We start from the raw sequence: 17,630 nt of genomic DNA, 5'->3' as shown, positions 1-17,630 counted from the left end.
TTCATCAACATTAATATCCATTTACATAATTAAGGTATGATCCATCCTAAATATTTTACTTGGGCTAAGTGACATATTTTTCCCTCAAGTTTTTTTTTTTTAATTTTCATTATATTATGATAAAAACACTTAACGTGAGATCTACCCTCAACATATTTTTAAGTGCACAATACATTATTGTCGACTATGGGTATGATGTTGTAAAGCAGATCTCTAGAGCTTATTCATCTTGCTTAACTGAACTTGATTAGTGACTCCCCATTTCCCTGCCCCCAAGCCCTGGCAACCACCATTCCATTCTTTAATTCTACTAATTTGACTATTTTAGGTACCTCATATAAGTGGAATCATGAAGTAATTGTCTTTTCTGTGACTGGCTCACTTTACTTAACATAGTGTCCTCAACTTTCATCCATGTTGTCATATATCACAGTTTCCTTCATTTTAAAGGCAAATGGTATTTCATTGTATAAATATGCCACATTTTCTTTATCTGTTCTGTCAATGGATGTTTAGGTTGTTTCCATATCTTGGTTATTGTGAATAGTATGGCAATGAACATAAGAGTGCTAATATCACTTTGAGGTCCTCATTTCAATTCTTTTGGATAAATACCCAGAAGTGGGCTTGCTAGATCATATCGTAGTTCTATTGTTAATTTTGGAGGAACTCTATACTGTTTTCCAGAGTGGCTACACCATTTAAAACCCCCCACCAACAGTGTATGAGGATTCCAATTTCTCCCCATCCTTGCTAACACGTACTTTTATTTTTTTGAAAATAATCATCCTGACAGATGTGAAATGATATCTTGTGGTTTTGATCTACATTTCCCAGATAATTAGTGACTGAGCATTTCTTTATATACCTATTGGCCATATGTATGTCTTCTTTGAAAGAATGTCTATGCAAGTCTTTTGCCCATTTTAAAATCAGGCTATTAGCTTTCTTGGTACTGAGTTATAAAAGTTCCTTATATAGTTTATATTTTATATATCAACCCCTTTATAGATACATGATTTGCAAATATTTTCTCCCATCCCGTAGGTTGCCTTTTTGCTCTTTCGTTTCCTTTGCTGTTCAGAAGCTTTTTAGTTTGACATAATCCCACTTGTCTGTCCTTACTTTTGTTGCCTGTGCTTTTGGTGTCAAATCATTGCTAACATCAATGTCATGAAGCTTTACTCATGTTTTCTTCTAGGAGTTGTATGGTTTCAGGTCCCATATTTAAGTCTTTAATTTGTGTGGGGGGGGGGGCATAATATGTAGTTTCAATTTCATTCATTTGCATGTGGATTTCCAGTTTTACCAGCACCATTTGTCGAAGACTGCTCTTTCCCCATTGTGTATTCTTGACACTCTTGTTGAAGATTAGCTGGTCATATATGCTTGGATTTATTTCTGGTCTCTCTGGTCTGTCCCACTGGACTATATGTCTGTCTGTATGCCTGTGCCATAATGTTTTGTACTATACCTTTATGATATGCTTTGAAATTAGGAATTATAATGCCTCCAGCTTTGTTCTTCTTTCTTAGGATGGACTTGGGTATACTCAGTTGTAGAATTTTTTCCTATTTCTATGAAAACTGCCATTGGAGTTTTATAGAGATTGCATTGAATCTTTAGATCACTTTCGGTATTGTGGAAATTTTAACAATATTAACTATTCTAATCCATGAACATGAAATGTCTTCATTTGTGTTGCCTTTAATTTTTTTGACGTTTTATAGTTTTCAGTATTTAAGACTTTCACCTCCTTAGTTGAGTTTATTCCTAAGTATTTTATTCATTTTATCCGATTGAAATGGGAATGTTTTCCTAATTTCTTTTTAGATAGTTTGTGTGTAGTGTATAGAAACATGAGTGATTTCTGTATGTTGATTTTGTATCCTGTAACTTTACTGAATTTGTTTATTCTAATTTTTTTATGGAATCTTTAGGTTTTTCCCTATATATAAGTCCATGTTGTTTGTAACAGGGACAGTTTTACTTTTGATTTGGATGTTTTTTGTTTATTTTTCTTGCCTAATTTCTCTGATTAGGACTTCATTACTATGTTGAATAGAAGTGATGAGAGCAGGCATCTTTGCCTTGTTACTAATCTTAAAGGAAAAGCTTTCAGTTTTTCAACAGTAAAGTGTGATATTAGCTGTGGGCTTTACATGTATGGAGTTTATTATGTTGAGGGATTTGCCTTATGTTCCTTACCTTCTGAGGGTGTTGATCATGAAAGCAGGTTGAATTTTGTCAAATGTGTTTTCTGCATCAATTGAGAATATCATGTTATTTTTTTATCCTTTATTCTGTTAATGTGCTGTATCACATTAATTGATTTTGGTGTGTTGAAAAATCTTTGCATTCCAGAGATAAATCCCAGTTTATCACAGTGTATGATCCTTTTAATGTGCTGTTGAATTCAATTTGCTAGTATTTTATTGAGGATTTTAAATCTGTGTTTATCGGGAATCTCGGCCTGTAGTTTTTTTAATTTTTTTCCTTGTGGTATCTTTAGCTTTGATATAAGGGTTACGCTAGTATCACAAAATGAATTGGAAGTGTTCTTTACTTTTTGATTTTTTGAAAGAATTCGAGAAGCATTGGTATTAATTCTTTATAAGTTTGGTAGAAACAATGTGAAACCATCTGGTCCTGGGCTTTCCTTTGTCTTCAGGTTCTTGATTGCTGATTAAATCTCCATACTAGTTATAGGTTTGTTCATACTTTCTATTTCTTCATGATTTAGTCTTGGAAGGTTGTTTCTAGGAATATATCTACTACTTCTAGGTTGTCCAGTTTCTTGGCATATAATCATTCATAGTAGTCTTTCATCCTTTTTAGTTCTGTGATGTCCGTTATAATGTCTCTTTTTTCATTTCTGATTTTGATTCTTATTTATTTATTTTAATATGAAATTTACTGTCAAATTGGTTTCCATACAACACCCAGTACTCATCCCAACATGTGTCCTCCTCAATGCCCATCACCCACTTTCCCCTCCCTCCCACCCCCATCAGCCCTCAGTTTATTCTGTCTTTAAGAGTCTCTTATGGTTTGCCTCCCTCCCTCTCTTTTTTTTCCCCTTCCCCTCCCCCATGGTCTTCTGTCAAGTTTCTCAGATCCACATAAGAGTGAAAACATATGGTATCTGTCTTTCTCTGTATGGTTTAATTCACTTAGCATACTCTCCAGTTCCATCCATGTTGCTACAAAAGGCTATATTTCATTCTTTCTCATTGCCAAGTAGTATTCCATTGTATATATAAACCACAACTTCTTTATCCATTCATCAATTGATGGACATTTAGGCTCTTTCCGTAATTTGGCTATTGTTGAAAGTGCTGCTATAAACATTGGGGACAAGTGCCCCATGCATCACCACTCCTGTATCCCTTGAGTAAATTCCTAGCAGTGCTATTGCTAGGTCATAGGGTAGACCTATTTTTAATTTTTTGAGGAACCTCCACACTGTTTTCCAGAGCAGCTGCACCAGTTTGCATTCCCACCAACAGTGCAAGAAAGGTCCCGTTTCTCCACATCCTCTCCAGCATCTATAGTCTCCTAATTTGTACATTTTAGCCACTCTGACTGGCATGAGGTGATATCTCAGTGTGGTTTTGATTTGTATTTCCCTTATGAGGAGAGACAATGAGCATCTTTTCATGTGCCTGTTGACCATCTGGATGTCTTCTTTAGAGAAGTGTCTATTTATGTCTTCTGCCTATTTCTTCACTGGATTATTTGTTTTTCGGGTATGGAGTTTGGTGAGGTCTTTATAGATTTTGGATTCTAGCCCTTTGTCTGATATGTCATTTGCAAATATCTTTTCCCATTCTGTCAGTTGCCTTTTAGTTTTGTTGATTGTTTCTTTTGCAGTGCAGAAGCTTTTTATCTTCATGAAGTCCCAATAGTTCATTTTTGCTTTTAATTCCCTTGCCTTTGGAGATGTGTCAAGTAAGAAATTGCTGCGGCTGAGGTCAGAGAGGTTTTTTTCCCACTTTCTCCTCTAGGGTTTTGATGGTTTCCTGTCTCACATTCATGTCCTTCATCCATTTTGAGTTTATTTTTGTGAATGGTGTAAGAAAGTGGTCTAGTTTCATTCTTCTGCATGTTGCTGTCGAGTTCTCCCAGCACCATTTGTTAAAGAGACTGTCTTTTTTCCATTGGATGCTCTTTCCTTCTTTGTCAAAGATTAGTTGGCCATACTTTTGTGGGTCCAATTCTGGAGTCTCTATTCTATTCCATTTGTCTATGTGTCTGTTTTTGTACCAATACCATGCTGTCTTGATGATTACAGCTTTGTAGTAGAGGCTAAAGTCTGGGATTGTGATGTCTCCCACTTTGGTCTTCTTCTTAAACATTACTTTGGCTATTCAGGGTCTTTTGTGGTTCCATACAAATGTTAGGATTGCTTGTTCTAGCTTCGAGAAGAATGCTGGTACAATTTTGATTGGGATTGCATTGAATGTGTAGATTGCTTTGGGTAGTATTGACATTTTAACAATATTTATTCTTCCAATCCATGAGCATGGAATGTTTTTTCATTTCTTTGTATCTTCTTTAATTTCCTTCATAAGCTTTCTATAGTTTTCAGCATACGGATCTTTTACATCTTTTGGTTAGGTTTATTCCTAGGTATTTTATGCTTCTTGGTGCAATTGTGAATGGGATCAGTTTCTTTCTTTGTCTTTCTGTTGCTTCATTATTAGTGTATAAGAATGTAACTGATTTCTACACATTGATTTCGTATCCTGTGACTTTGCTGAATTCATGTATCAGTTCTAGCAGACTTTTGGTGGAGTCTGTCAGGATTTCCATGTATAATATCATGTCATCTAAAAAAAGTGAAAGCTTGACTTCATCTTTGCCAGTTTTGATGCCTTTGATTTCCTTTTGTTGTCTGATTGCTGATGCTAGCACTTCCAACACTATGTTAAACAACAGCGGTGAGAGTGGACATCCCTGTTGTGCTCCTGATCTCAGGGGGAAAGCTCTCAGTTTTTCCCCTTTGAGGATGATATTAGCTGTGGGCTTTTCATAAATGGCTTTTATGATGTTTAAGTATGTTCCTTCTATCCCTAATTTCTTGAGGGTTTTTATTAAATTTTGTCAAATGCTTTTTCTGCATAGATTGACAGGATCATATGGTTCCTATCTTTTCTTTTATTAATGTGATCTATCACATTGATTGATTTCTGAACATTGAACCAGCCCTGAAGCCCAGGAATGAATCCCACTTGATCCTGGTGAATAATTCTTTTTGTATGCTGTTGAATTCAATTTGCTAGTATCTTGTTGAGAATTTTTGCATTCATATTCATCAGAGATATTGGCCTATAGTTCCCTTTTTTTGCTGGGTTTCTGTCTGGTTTGGGAATCAAAGTAATGCTGGCTTCATAGAATGAGTCTGGAAGTTTTCCTTCCCTTTCTATTTTTTGGAATAGCTTGAGAAGGATAGGTATTATCTCTGCTTTAAATATCTGGTAGAATTCCCCAGGGAAGCCTTCTGGTCCTGGACTCTTATTTGTTGGGAGATTTTTGATAACTGACTCAATTTCTTTGCTGGTTATGGGTCTGTTCAAATTTTCTGTTTCTTCCTGTTTGAGTTTTGGAAGTGTGTGGGTGCTTAGGAATTTGTCCATTTCTTCCAGGTTGTCCAGTTTGTTGGCATATAATTTTTCATAGTATTCCCTGATAATTGCTTGTATTTGTGAGAGATTGGTTGTAATAATTCCATTTTCATTCATGATTTTATCTATTTGGGTCATCTCCCTTTTCTTTTTGAGAAGCCTGGCTAGAGGTTTATCAATTTTGTTTATTTTTCTCAAAAAAACAACTCTTGGTTTCATTGATCTGCTCTACAGGTTTTTTAGATTCTATATTGTTTATTTCTGTCCTGATCTTTATTATTTCTCTTCTTCTGCTGGGGTAGGGGTATCTTTGCTGTTCTGCTTCTATTTCCTTTAGGTGTGCTGTTAGATTTTGTATTTGGGATTTTTCTTGTTTCTTGAGATAGGCCTGGATTGCAATGTATTTTCCTCTCAGGACTGCCTTTGCTGCATCCCAAAACATCTGGATTGTTATGTTTTCATTTTCATTTGTTTCCATGTATTGTTTAATTTCTTCTCTAATTGCCTGGTTGACCCATTCATTCTCTAGTAGGGTGTTATTTAACTTCCATGCTTTTGGACGTTTTCCAGACTTTTTCCTGTGGTTGATTTCAAGTTTCATAGCATTGTGGTCTGAAAGTGTGCATGGTATGATCTCAATTCTTTTATACTTATGAAGGGCTGTTTTGTGACCCAGTATGTGATCTCTCTTGGAGAATTTTCCATGTGCACTCGAGAAGCAAGTATATTCTGTTGCTTTGGGATGCAGAGTTCTAAATATATCTATCAAGTCCATCTGAAACAATGTATCATTCAGGGCCCTTGTTTCTTTATTGATTCTGTGTCTAGATGATCTATCCATTGTTGTAATTGGAGTATTAAAGTCCCCTGCAATTACCACATTCTTATCAATAAGGTTGCTTATGTCTGTGATTAATTGTTTTATATATTTGGGGGCTCCTGTATTCGGTGCGTAGACATTTGTAATTGTTAGCTCTTCTTGATGGATAGACCCTGTAATTATTATATAATGCCCTTCTTCATCTCTTGTTACAACCTTTAATTTAAAGTCTAGTTTGTCTGATATAAGTATGGCTACTCCAGCTTTCATTTGACTTCCAGTAGCATGATAGATAGTTCTCCATCCCCTCACTTTCAATCTGAAGGTGTCCTCAGGTCTAAAATGAGTCTCTTGTAGACAGCAAATAGATGGGTCTTGTTTTTTTTTTATCCATTCTGATACCCTGTGTCTTTTGGTTGGAGCATTTAGTCCATTTACATTCAGTGTTATTATTGAAAGATATGGGTTTAGAGTCACTGTGATGTCTGTAGGTTTCATGCTTGTAGTGATGTCTCTGGTACTTTGTGGTCCTTGTAACATTTTACTCACAAAATCCCCCTTAGCCTCTCTTGTAGGGATGATTTAGTGGTGATGAATTCCTTCAGTTTTTGTTTGTTTGGGAAAACCTTTATCTCTCATTCTATTCTGAATGACAGAGTTGCTGGATAAAGGATTCTGGTCTGCATATTTTTTTCTGTTCATCACATTGAAGATTTCCTGCCATTCCTTTCTGGCCTGCCAAGTTTCAGTAGATGGGTCTGCTAGTACCATCATGTGTCTATCTTTGTAAGTTGGGGCCTGTTTATCCCTAGGTGCTTTCAGAATTCTCTCTTTATCCTTGTATTTTTCCAGTTTCACTATGATATGTCATGCAGAAGATCGATTCAAGTTACATCTGAAGGGAGTTCTCTGTGCCTCTTGGATTTCAATGCCTGTTTCCTTCCCCAGATCAGGGAAGTTCTCAGCTATGATTTGTTCAAGTACACCTTCAGCCCCTTTCTTTCTCTCTTCTTCTTCTGGAATTCCTATGATACGGATATTGTTCTGCTTGATTGCTTCACCTAGTTCTCTAATTCTCCCCTCATACTCCTGGATTTTTTTATCTCTCTTTTCCTCAGCTTCCTCTTTTTCCATAATTTTATCTTCTAATTCACCTATTCTCTCCTCTGCCTCTTCAATACGTGCTATGGCCGCCTCCATTTTATTTTGCACCTCATTTATAGCATTTTTTTAGTTCCTCATGACTATTTTTTAGTCCCTTGATCTCTGTAGCAATAGATTCTCTGCTATCCTCAATGCTTTTTTAAAGCCCAGCAATTAATTTTATGACTATTATTCTAAATTCTTGTTCTATTGCGTAAATCAGTTTTGATCAATTCGTTAGCTGTCACTGCTTCCTGGAGTTTCTTTTGAGGAGAATTCTTCCGTTTGGTCATTTTGGGTAGTCCCCGAGGTAGCTCCAAACGGCAGGGCACTTCCCCTGTGCTGTAGGGAGAAACTTGTGTTGGTGGGCGGGGCCACAGTCAGACCCGATGGCTGCCCCCTGGCCACCACTGGGGCCACAGTCAGACTGGTGTGTACCTTATCTTCCCCTCTCCCAGGAGCAGGACTCACTGTGGCGTGGTGTGGCCCCTGTCTGGGCTGCTTGCACACTGCCAGCCTTGTGGTACTGCTTCGATGGGTCTGGCCAAGGGCATATTAGATGGGGTAGATCAACAAGGTGCACAGGGGTGGGAGAGGCAAGCTTAGCTCGCTTTGCCATCAGTGGCCCCCTGCAGGAGGGGCCCTGCAGCACCGGGAGGGAGGCAGGCCCATCGGAGGGATGGACCCAGAGAAGCACAGCGTTGGGCATTCGCACGGTGCTGGCAAGTTCGGTGATGGGAACTGGTTCCCTTTGGAATTTCAGCTAGGGGATGGGAGAGAGAAATGGCACTTGCCAGCGCCTTTGTTCCCCCACCAAGCTCTGTCCTTCTGGGGCTCAAGAACTCTCCCTCCAGGTGTCCTCTTGCCCTCCCTGCAATCCGTGAGCAGAGCTGTTGACTTTTAAAATTCCAGATGTTAAGTCCCGCTGGCTGTCAGAACTCATGCAGTCCATCCCCTCCTCTTTTGCAAGCCAGAATTCCGGGGCTCTGCCTTGCCGGGCAGGCTGCCCCTCCGCCGCCCGGCTCCCTCCCGCCAGTCCGTGTAGCACTTACCGCCTCTCTGCCCTTCCTACCCTCTTCTGCGGGCCTCTTGGCTTGGCTTGGCTCCGGAGTGTCCGTTCTGCTAGTCTGCTGGTGGTTTTCTGGGTTATTTAGGCAGATGTGGGTGGAATCTAAGCAATCAGCAGGACGAGGTGAGCCCAGTGTCCTTCTACGCTGCCATCTTCTCAAAACATCAATTCTTCTCATTTTAACTTTATTAGTCTTGCTGAGGGTTTGCCACTTTTATCTTTTCAAAAAATGAACTCAATTTCATTTTTTTTCCTTTTTTTTTTCTAGTTTCTATTTATCCCTGCTCTAATCTTTATTATTACTTTCCTTCTGCTAATTTTGGACTGAATTTTTTCTTCTTTTTTCTAGCTCCTTGAGCTGTAAAATTAGGTTGTTTATTTGAGATCTTTTTTTAATGTTTATTTATTTTGAGGGGGAGAGAGAGAGAGACAGAGACAGAACATGAGTGGGTTAGGGGCAGAGAGAGACAGACAGAATCTGAAGCAGCTCCAGGCTCTGAGCTGTCAGCACAGAGCCCAAAGCGGGGTTCGAACTCACAAACCATGATATTAGGACCCGAGCCAAAGTTGGAAGCTCAACCGACTGAGCCACCCAGCACCCCTAGATTTTCTCTTTTAATGTAGATGTTTATCACTATGGAGTTACCTCTGAGTATTCTTTTACTACGTCCCGTAAGTTTTGTCTTTTCCTTTTATCTATATTGTCTTTTCATTTATATTTGTCTCAAGTTATTTTCTACTTTCTTTTTTGACCCATTGGTTGTCTGATAGTATGTTGTTTCCTCAGGGTGAAGCAGGCAGCTGCCATCTTTGTCTGCTCTGTGCTGAGAAAGGGGAGGACTATGAAACCTCCATTTCAGTTCTCCCCCAGGTAGCTAAACCTGTCAGAACTCCACAACTTGCCGGAAAGATGCCAGTTTTGGGGGCCTCCCCAGAGAAGTTGGGATGTTAGACACAGAGATCAAGAAGTGACTAAGTTTTTAAGAGGCAGAGAAGCTAGGTACTTTCTCACAGGACTTTGAGAGTGAAAGCCCAAGAGTAACCTCCTTCTCCCTACAGAATATTTCCCCTGCACTTTGTTCACATCCCCACATTCTTATCACATTGTACTGTAATACTTGATAATTAATGCCCTCCCACCCCCTTTCTGGATCATTTACCTTCACACTCACCTCTAGCACCCAGTGTAGGATCAGGCATATATAGACATCCAGTAAAATGTTTGCTGGATGAATAAACAAAAAATGAATGATGGATAGAAACAATATGATATAATGCTTAAGAATATATGGTTGAGAATCCGAAGAACATGAGTTCAAATCCAGGCTCTACCTCTTGTAAGCAGTGTGATCTTGGACAACTGATTTAACTCTCTCAGTCTCGTGTCCTTATCTGTAAAATGGTGTTACATACCAATCCACAGGGTTCTTATGTTTTGTATATATTTTTTGAATATAAGATGGTATCTTGGGGGCACCTGTGTGGCTCAATCAGTTGAGTGTGTCCAACTCTTGCTCTCGTTTCAGGTCTTGATCTCAGGGTGATGAGTTCAAGCCCCATATTGGGCTCTATGCTGGGCATGGAGCCTACCTAAAAAAAAAAAAAAAAAAAAGATGGTGTCTAGCAATAAGTAACTATTAATTAATAGTACCATTATTTCTCATGAAAGTTATGAAAAATAATACAAGTATTATATCACATGTATGTTTCTATTTTTGCTATTAATTTAATTGTGATGTGTTATCATTATTGACAGAAATGCTTGAGTGATTCACTGATGGCCAGTACAGAATGACCTATTCAGATTATGTGACAGGTATCACTCATACCCAAAACCTCACAGTGGGCATTCTTGCTTTGGACTGAGTTGGGGGTAGGAGAGGTGGAAAGAGTTAATAGCATTGCCTTTAGCTCTGCAACCTTAAATAAAGCCCTGTTTCCACCAAAGAAAGCTTTACAGTCCTCCCCAGCACATCCAGAGCTTCTCGGAGCATCTCTTACCCAACCCAAAGATACAGAGAGATGAACCATAAACTTCCAGTTGACCAGTGGTTCTCAGACTTTAGTGTCCGGCAGAGTAATTGGGAGGACTCGTTTAAACAGATTGCTGAGCTCCATTGCCATCAGTAGGCCTGGGATAGGACCCCAATTTTTATTTCTAAGAAGTTCCCATGTAGTATTGATGATAATGGTTCAAGCACCATACTTTGAGAAACACTGAGTTCATAGAAATGGTTAGGAGTAACCTGAGTCCAGGGCAGGAATGTGTGTAGAAATCTTTCCACTAAGGTGAATTGCCTGATAACCCCTGTGAAGATGAGGGCTTTCTTTTTTCGGCCCCAGTGTTTTCAACCCTGACCTCCCTCTTCTTACTTTATAAATTTATTGGTAGAGGAAATAGTTTCATGAAGTTTTTCTAAGCTTTTATGAGCCTGACAAAATCTATAGACACTCTTTCCAGAAAAACCCATCTACACATACACAGAAGCATTGCTTATAATTTCAAGTGGTGCTGGGACACCTCTCCCACCAGCCTAGCCACTGACTCTAAAGAGTATCAGTAGAAAAAAACATGCCGTAGGGGCACCTGGGTGGCTCAGTCACTTAGGCATCCAACTTCAGCTCAGGTCATGATCTTGCAGTTTGTGTGTTTGAGCCCCATGTGGGCCTCTGTGCTGACAGCTCAGAGCCTGGAGCCTGCTCTGGATTCTGTGTTTCCCTCTCATTCTGTCTCTCTCTCTCTCTCTCTCAAAAATAAACAAACATTTAAAAAAAAAAAAAAGAAAAAGACAGGGTGCCTGTGTGGCTTAGCCGGTTAAGCATCCGGCTTTGGCTCAGGTCATGATCTCAACAGTTCGTGAGTTCAAGGCCCATGTCGGGCTCTGTGCTGACAGCACAGAGCCTGGAGCCTGCTTTGAATTCTGTGTTTCCCTCTGTCTCAGCTCCTCCCCGGCTTACCCTCTGTCTGTCTGTCTCTCTCTCTCTCTCTCAAAAATGAATAAACATTAAAAATTTAAAAAAATAAAAATTATGACCTAACACAAAGCCTTGGTTCATATGGATGTAACAAAAATTCCCTTCTTATAATCTTTCAGTTACCTCATTTTTAAAACAGGAATAATAATAATAATAGTTCTTACATCAAAGTTTTTGTGAAGATTAACTGATATAATACATGAAAGGGCATAGTTTAAAAACCAAAAACACTGAATATTACCTTTTTCTCTCTGTAGTCTTGCTACAATAATCCTCATTCTTCAGGCAAGTGGGTGCCTCTCCCTACTAAGAAAAGATCAGGAAGTATAAGAAAAAAGAGCCTAGGAGTAATGTTTCAAGACCTTACTCTATGCCCATCACATTCTTCCGCTAAGATCTGGTCACAGGCTGCCGTATCATGGTTCTCCCTGTGAGCCACTGAGCAATGGGATCTAGCAAGCCCAGGCTTAGCTCTGTGACATTAGAGTCTCAATTTATTTGCCCTGAAATACTTTTCTTTACAAATGCCTAATGCCCTGTCGTGTCCCCATGTTAGTGTCCCCATGTAAAGTTCTAGTAGAGGTTCGTTTCTAGGATAGAAGATGCTGAATCTTGAGAAGTAATGATTAAGGGCTAGACCTGATTCTCACTGCTTCTACAAAAATAACTGAACAAGTACCTCGATAAGCCAATCAGCAGACATTTGTTTAGTGCCTACTGTGTACACTGTGTAATAGGTGACCCAAAGAGAAGTAACACATGTCTCTAGGCGGTGCCAACTCACAAGCCAGCAGGGACGAGAGATATGTGCAAAAGTAAGCCAGACACAAAGTGAGCCTTAGCAAGGGCAATGATTGTGGTTCATTCAGGAGTTCAAGAGTACAGAAGAGGGAGAAATCAGTTTTGACAGGGATCCATTAAAGTGTCTTGGGCAAGGTGGGAATCAAGCTGAACTCTAAGGTGGAGTGTGACCACATTAGGTGACTGTAATGGAGAAGGACATTATAGGCTGTGTAAGTCATTTGAAGAAAAGAGTTAGAAAAGTGCTCGGCTTAACTTTGAATGATTATGATTTACCCAGGGTGACTATAGTATGGGAGTGGGGTGGAGGTGTAGAACTTGAGGCTGGAGAGAGAAGTTGGAAGCATATGGTAGGAAAGAAACCAAAGGCCAAGTGAGGAGCTTTGGCTTTACTCTCCGTTCAGTGGGGAAGGATTGAGGATCTTTGGGACCAGGAGCAGATCTGCTTTTCCAAATAAGAGAGCCTGGTGCCACTGTGAAGAATAGATGATAGAGAGCAAAAAGAAAACAAGACCTGGTAAGGTAACAGGAACCTAAGCCACAGCAGTGGGAGTGGCCAGCAGGGGACACAGGGGAGAGGTATGTTGAGAGGCTGCATTTTGAGAATGGGCGATGACATGTAGCAAAAAAAAAAAAAAAAAAAAAAAAAAGCAGAGGCAAGCTGAGAGGGTTCTCCTTGGCACACCCAAGTCCCAGGCGAGGTTGCTGCATAAAGCAGACCATGGGTTCCAAGGACGAAACTGGCAAAGGGCCCAGAGACCAGGTGGTGAGGAATACCTCTTGGCTGTCCCAAGAAGTCTTCACCTTCCTTGAATGCCCAGAAGGGTAGCAACTGACCATCTGCTTTGCCTGCGTGGAATATCAAAATCACTGATTCCGGGACATGGGTCCTCAGCTTGGCAGCTTCAGAAGTCCTGGGGATCTTTTAAAATCATTTTCAGGCCCTTTCCCATGTGATTTTGATCCGGGAACCTGACATGGGGCCCAGGCATCCAAGTTTTGCAATGCTCTCAGGTGATTCTGTTGCACATCTGTTTTGGGAAACCACTGTGGGACCTTACAACTAGTCTGGAAAGTGTATAGCAACCCTGGGCTCAACACGTACTTGTGCTAATGAACACTGTGATAGGCTGAAGACTTTCGGTTTTGGCCTCCAGCAGTGACTTTTAGCACAGTGCCCTTCATCAAGTGCCGAACACCACCCCCGACCTCTAGTCCTCGGTGAACACATCAGGAGATGGGAGAGGCCGCATGCTTGACAGGGTCCTCCAAACGTCCCAAAAGGGCAGTGTTCATACAAGCCATCATTTCCACCCTTGTCCTCAATTCAAAAAGGAGAGCTGATGGGGCGCCTGGGTGGCTCAGTCAGTTAAGTGGCTGACTTCGGCTCAGGTCATGATCTCGCGGTCCGTGAGTTCGAGCCCCGTGTCGGGCTCTGTGCTGACAGCTCGGAGCCTGGAGCCTGCTTTGGAGTCTGTGTCTCCCCCTCTCTCTGACCCTCCCCTGTTCATGCTCTGTCTCTCTCTGTCTCAAAAATAAATAAAAGTTAAAAAAAAATTAAAAAAAAAAAAAAAAAAGGAGAGCTGGGCTGTGTCACAGGGATACCGTAAGAGAATCTTATTACAGGATGTTTTGAGACTCTACAAAACAGGCTACATAATAACACTGTCCATTTTCTGCCAGGCTTATCCAACGTTCATAGCACTTTTATTGCTATTATTGTTTTTATTTTTCAGGAAAATAATACAGTACAAAGGTAAGGCAGGTGTTAAACTTGTCCCTCTACACACTGGGCTCTGTGTGATTTGGTGACTCGTGCAAGGTCAGACAAACCAGAGCCAGGCCCGAACACCCCATCCTTCTGAGCCCCGGTTCTGCTTCTGGGCCATGATGGAGAAGGGTAACATAAAGGCATTTTTCTCTCCTTGTAAAAGAGAAAAAAATGGGGGGAGGGGGAATTATTTAAACACACCTCGCTCATACTGCAATCACTGCATTGTTTTTCCTGTTGAAACACCCTGTTGGTTTTTAAATCCCTTTAAACCTACCCGGCACCTGTATGGCCCAGATCCAAGAATTATTACCGAACCCTTCACTTTTTATATTTAGCCACATAGGGGCTTCTGTGATGGTATCTGGCTCTTGGTTCGGTTGAAAATTTCAGAGCTTCCAAGAGTTTTCTTCTTCCAGAGAAGCTAGAAGCATGCAATGCTCAAACATGACTTTTTAAGTAAGTGGGGTATGTCCCTCCACTTATGTTCTCCTTCTGGGTAAAACAGCATCATGGCACTACCCTGTACTGTTCCTGTGTGAAGATACTCCCGAAATACTGACCAAATGAGAGGGCAGGAGAAAGATGGGGGGGGGGTCTTCATGAGCTTCTGCATGGTTTGTGGGATGACCTCTCTTCAGGGCAAGAACTGAGGCTGAAAACATAATGAGAACTTCCCAGCAAATTCATTATAACAAAGCATAATGTGAGCTCACTGGGCACAAAAATAGGTTGAAGGAAAGTGACTCCCACAGAAGACCTAATTAAATACTTTGATGTCAGAAAGCAGAGCAGGGAGGGTAGAAAATCAAATCCGACCAAAGTAGAGGACCTAAATTCAAATAGGAGAAATTTCTCTCCCTCTGTCTCCCTCTCCTCTCTCTCTCTCTCTGTCTCTCTCTCTCTGTCTCTTCTCTTCTCTCTCCCCACCACCTTCTCTGTGCCTCTCTCTCTCCTTCTCTTCCTTTGCCACGAAGGAAGAATAAGACTCAGGAACAATAGGTTGTAAATTCTTCAGCCAATTAGTCCAGTGACTTACTACTGTTTATAATGCACAGAATGTCACAGGCTGTTTTGCAGCCTCCCCAAGTTGGTTTGTTAATAACAGGAAGCTAGCACTTCTCAGTACAGTGGATCAGCTACACGTGAAAATAAATGCAAAAAACCTGGAGGGGAATAGCAGCAGACCAAGAGTAGCCTTGATTTAATTTAACATTTGGGGGTCCACACACAAATGAGCATTTTAGTAGGCTTCATGGTGGAAGTTGCTGTCATTTGTAAAATATTCTGGCCAATTAGCTAATAGTGTGCTTGGATTTCTCCTGTTTTGATACAGTAATACTAAGTACATTGTGAAGCCCAATTATACAAATCATCCCCATATGCCATACCAGTCTTTCTTTATGAACTGTGTTTATAAATCCTGTGTGAGGAAATGTGTACTTCAGCAATTTAGACCATGTGTAAAAACATAGCCAATGGGATTGTCAAGAAAACAAGTTCCAGCCTAGGAAATCCTAATGTGTTCCGCTGGAATAACAGGAGGGTGCCGGGGAGTGCAATGCTCTGCTTAAATACATATTGCTTTATAGTGTTTAGCCAATTTAGGGGCTTCCGCTTCCCTTTCTGTTATTTTATTCTTCTTTTCTTTTAGGATCCAACCTTGGAGTTTTTGAGAAAATTTGGGATTGGTCTTCTCTCGGGCACAATAGCCTCAGTCATTAACATCCCTTTTGATGTTGCCAAAAGTAGGATTCAAGGGCCTCAGCCAGTTCCTGGAGAGATCAAGTACAGAACCTGTTTTAAAACAATGGCAACAGTCTACCAGGAAGAAGGGTAACATTCTTATTTTAATAAATGTGCAGGGTTCACGTATTATTAAAGCTATATTGTGCTTCCATTTTGACGAGAGCCATTAAACCCTCCGAAATTGGGTGTGTGTTGGAAAAGCTCTAATGAATGACAAACTTTGTGAGATAACACAGTAAGGAAATGTTGGCAACGAGTTCTGACACCATCAAGAACCTCGGGCCACCGTCCTACAATCCGCTGTATGTTTGAGAATGCGAAGATGAGCCTTTTGCTTGTCAGTTTGCACAATATGCTCTAATACACCCTGCTAACGTGTGGGCAGGAGAGTGAGTGTCTTCCAACTGTAAATCTAATCAAAATGTCACCTCATTATATTCTCCTGGGGGAATTAAACACGAGAGTTCTGTGCAAGGGGTTTTCTTTCAAAAATGTGAAGTACAGGTTTTTTTCTGCTAGTGTTTTTGAGTCTTACATTTGTCTCTTCATACCTCTTCACCCAGATCTTATTCTCAAGTAAGCAAGTAATATTTTATTTCGAAGCTATATCATATTTCCTTTTGTGCAGACTGAGTCTGTGGTCTTTTAAATTCGATTACAAAAGTCATTTTGTCCATGTACACAGCTGTCTTGAAAGTAAGACCTGTGTTCAGAGCAAAAGCCATCTCACTGATGAAAGTCCTATTTCTGGTGGAGATGATCAGCAGAGCTTGGGCCTTAAAGAATTGATTAACTCTTTCCCTTTGTCCAATTTGCTGCAGAAGACGCATAGCCAGATATTTTTTGGTCTGCGATATGTGTAACTTCAAATAAATGTTCTCGTAGATGCTGCGTCAGCAGCTCCATAAAGCTGAGGTACAACCCCATTTTCTTTTCAGAGTTATGAATGTTGCTCTTTCCCTTCCTGTTGTAGGATTTTAGCTTTGTACAAAGGCCTGCTTCCCAAGATTATGAGGCTTGGACCAGGTAATGATGTTTTTATTACTTATATCCTCCCTTCTTTATTGTTCTAGTGTCGCTTTTTTTTGTGTGTCTATCGGCAACACATTAAGTTTATCACACTGTGAAAGATGGAAATTTTGAGGATATAAAGTTGTCTAGGAGTATTCAAGACATTAAAGGTATCCATTAGAAATGTTTTCTTAAAAAAAAAATGTTTTCCACCTCTGTATATAAGGTACTATTTAAGGCCTTGCTAGAGACTGATAGAAGCCAAAAAGCCCAGCTTAAGTCAATAGAAAAGGATCCACAGCCAGTTGAAGTTTGAGTGAGCACAGAGATGTACATACAGTGGCTTCTGGCTACAGGAAAGGATTCTCAGTGAGTGAGGGAGCAGCCCGATAAAACTTTCCTGGTGCCCCAGGTTCATTCTTGTTCCTGCCTCAGCTTCATTTCAAAAACAGAAAAGAGGGATAACTTGCCTCCACAAATGGCAAGAACCACTTGGCTTCGCAATCACCTGTGAGTTGTGAATACCGTCCAGGGAGCTGTGGCGCTGCGGCCTAGCACTTACCTTCTGGGCCTCTGTCAGCATGACGGTGGAGGCTCCTGGCTCAGGGCCTCACCTCAGGATGCCAGCCCACAAAATAAAGCCGGCTGCCATTCCCACAGGGA

At 40.5% G+C, this 17,630-nt stretch overlaps 1 protein-coding gene across 18 annotated transcripts in view; it reads left to right on the top strand.

Moving 5' to 3' along the window:
* SLC25A21 (solute carrier family 25 member 21) overlaps positions 1–17,630 on the top strand; it is a 481,661-nt gene that overhangs the window by 458,220 nt on the left and 5,811 nt on the right. For all 18 annotated transcript variants that reach the window (XM_060619552.3, XM_060619553.3, XM_060619551.3 and 15 more), the window contains 2 exons: positions 15,862–16,043; positions 16,930–16,982. In XM_060619552.3, the coding sequence (XP_060475535.1) occupies positions 15,862–16,043; positions 16,930–16,982 (235 nt within the window). The remainder of the gene's footprint in view (positions 1–15,861; positions 16,044–16,929; positions 16,983–17,630) is intronic.

Source organism: Panthera onca, chromosome B3 (assembly GCF_046562875.1).
Source record: "Panthera onca isolate mPanOnc1 chromosome B3, mPanOnc1 haplotype 2, whole genome shotgun sequence".
Taxonomy (NCBI): Eukaryota; Metazoa; Chordata; class Mammalia; order Carnivora; family Felidae; genus Panthera; species Panthera onca.
This window is presented reverse-complemented; position numbering and strand designations above follow the sequence as displayed.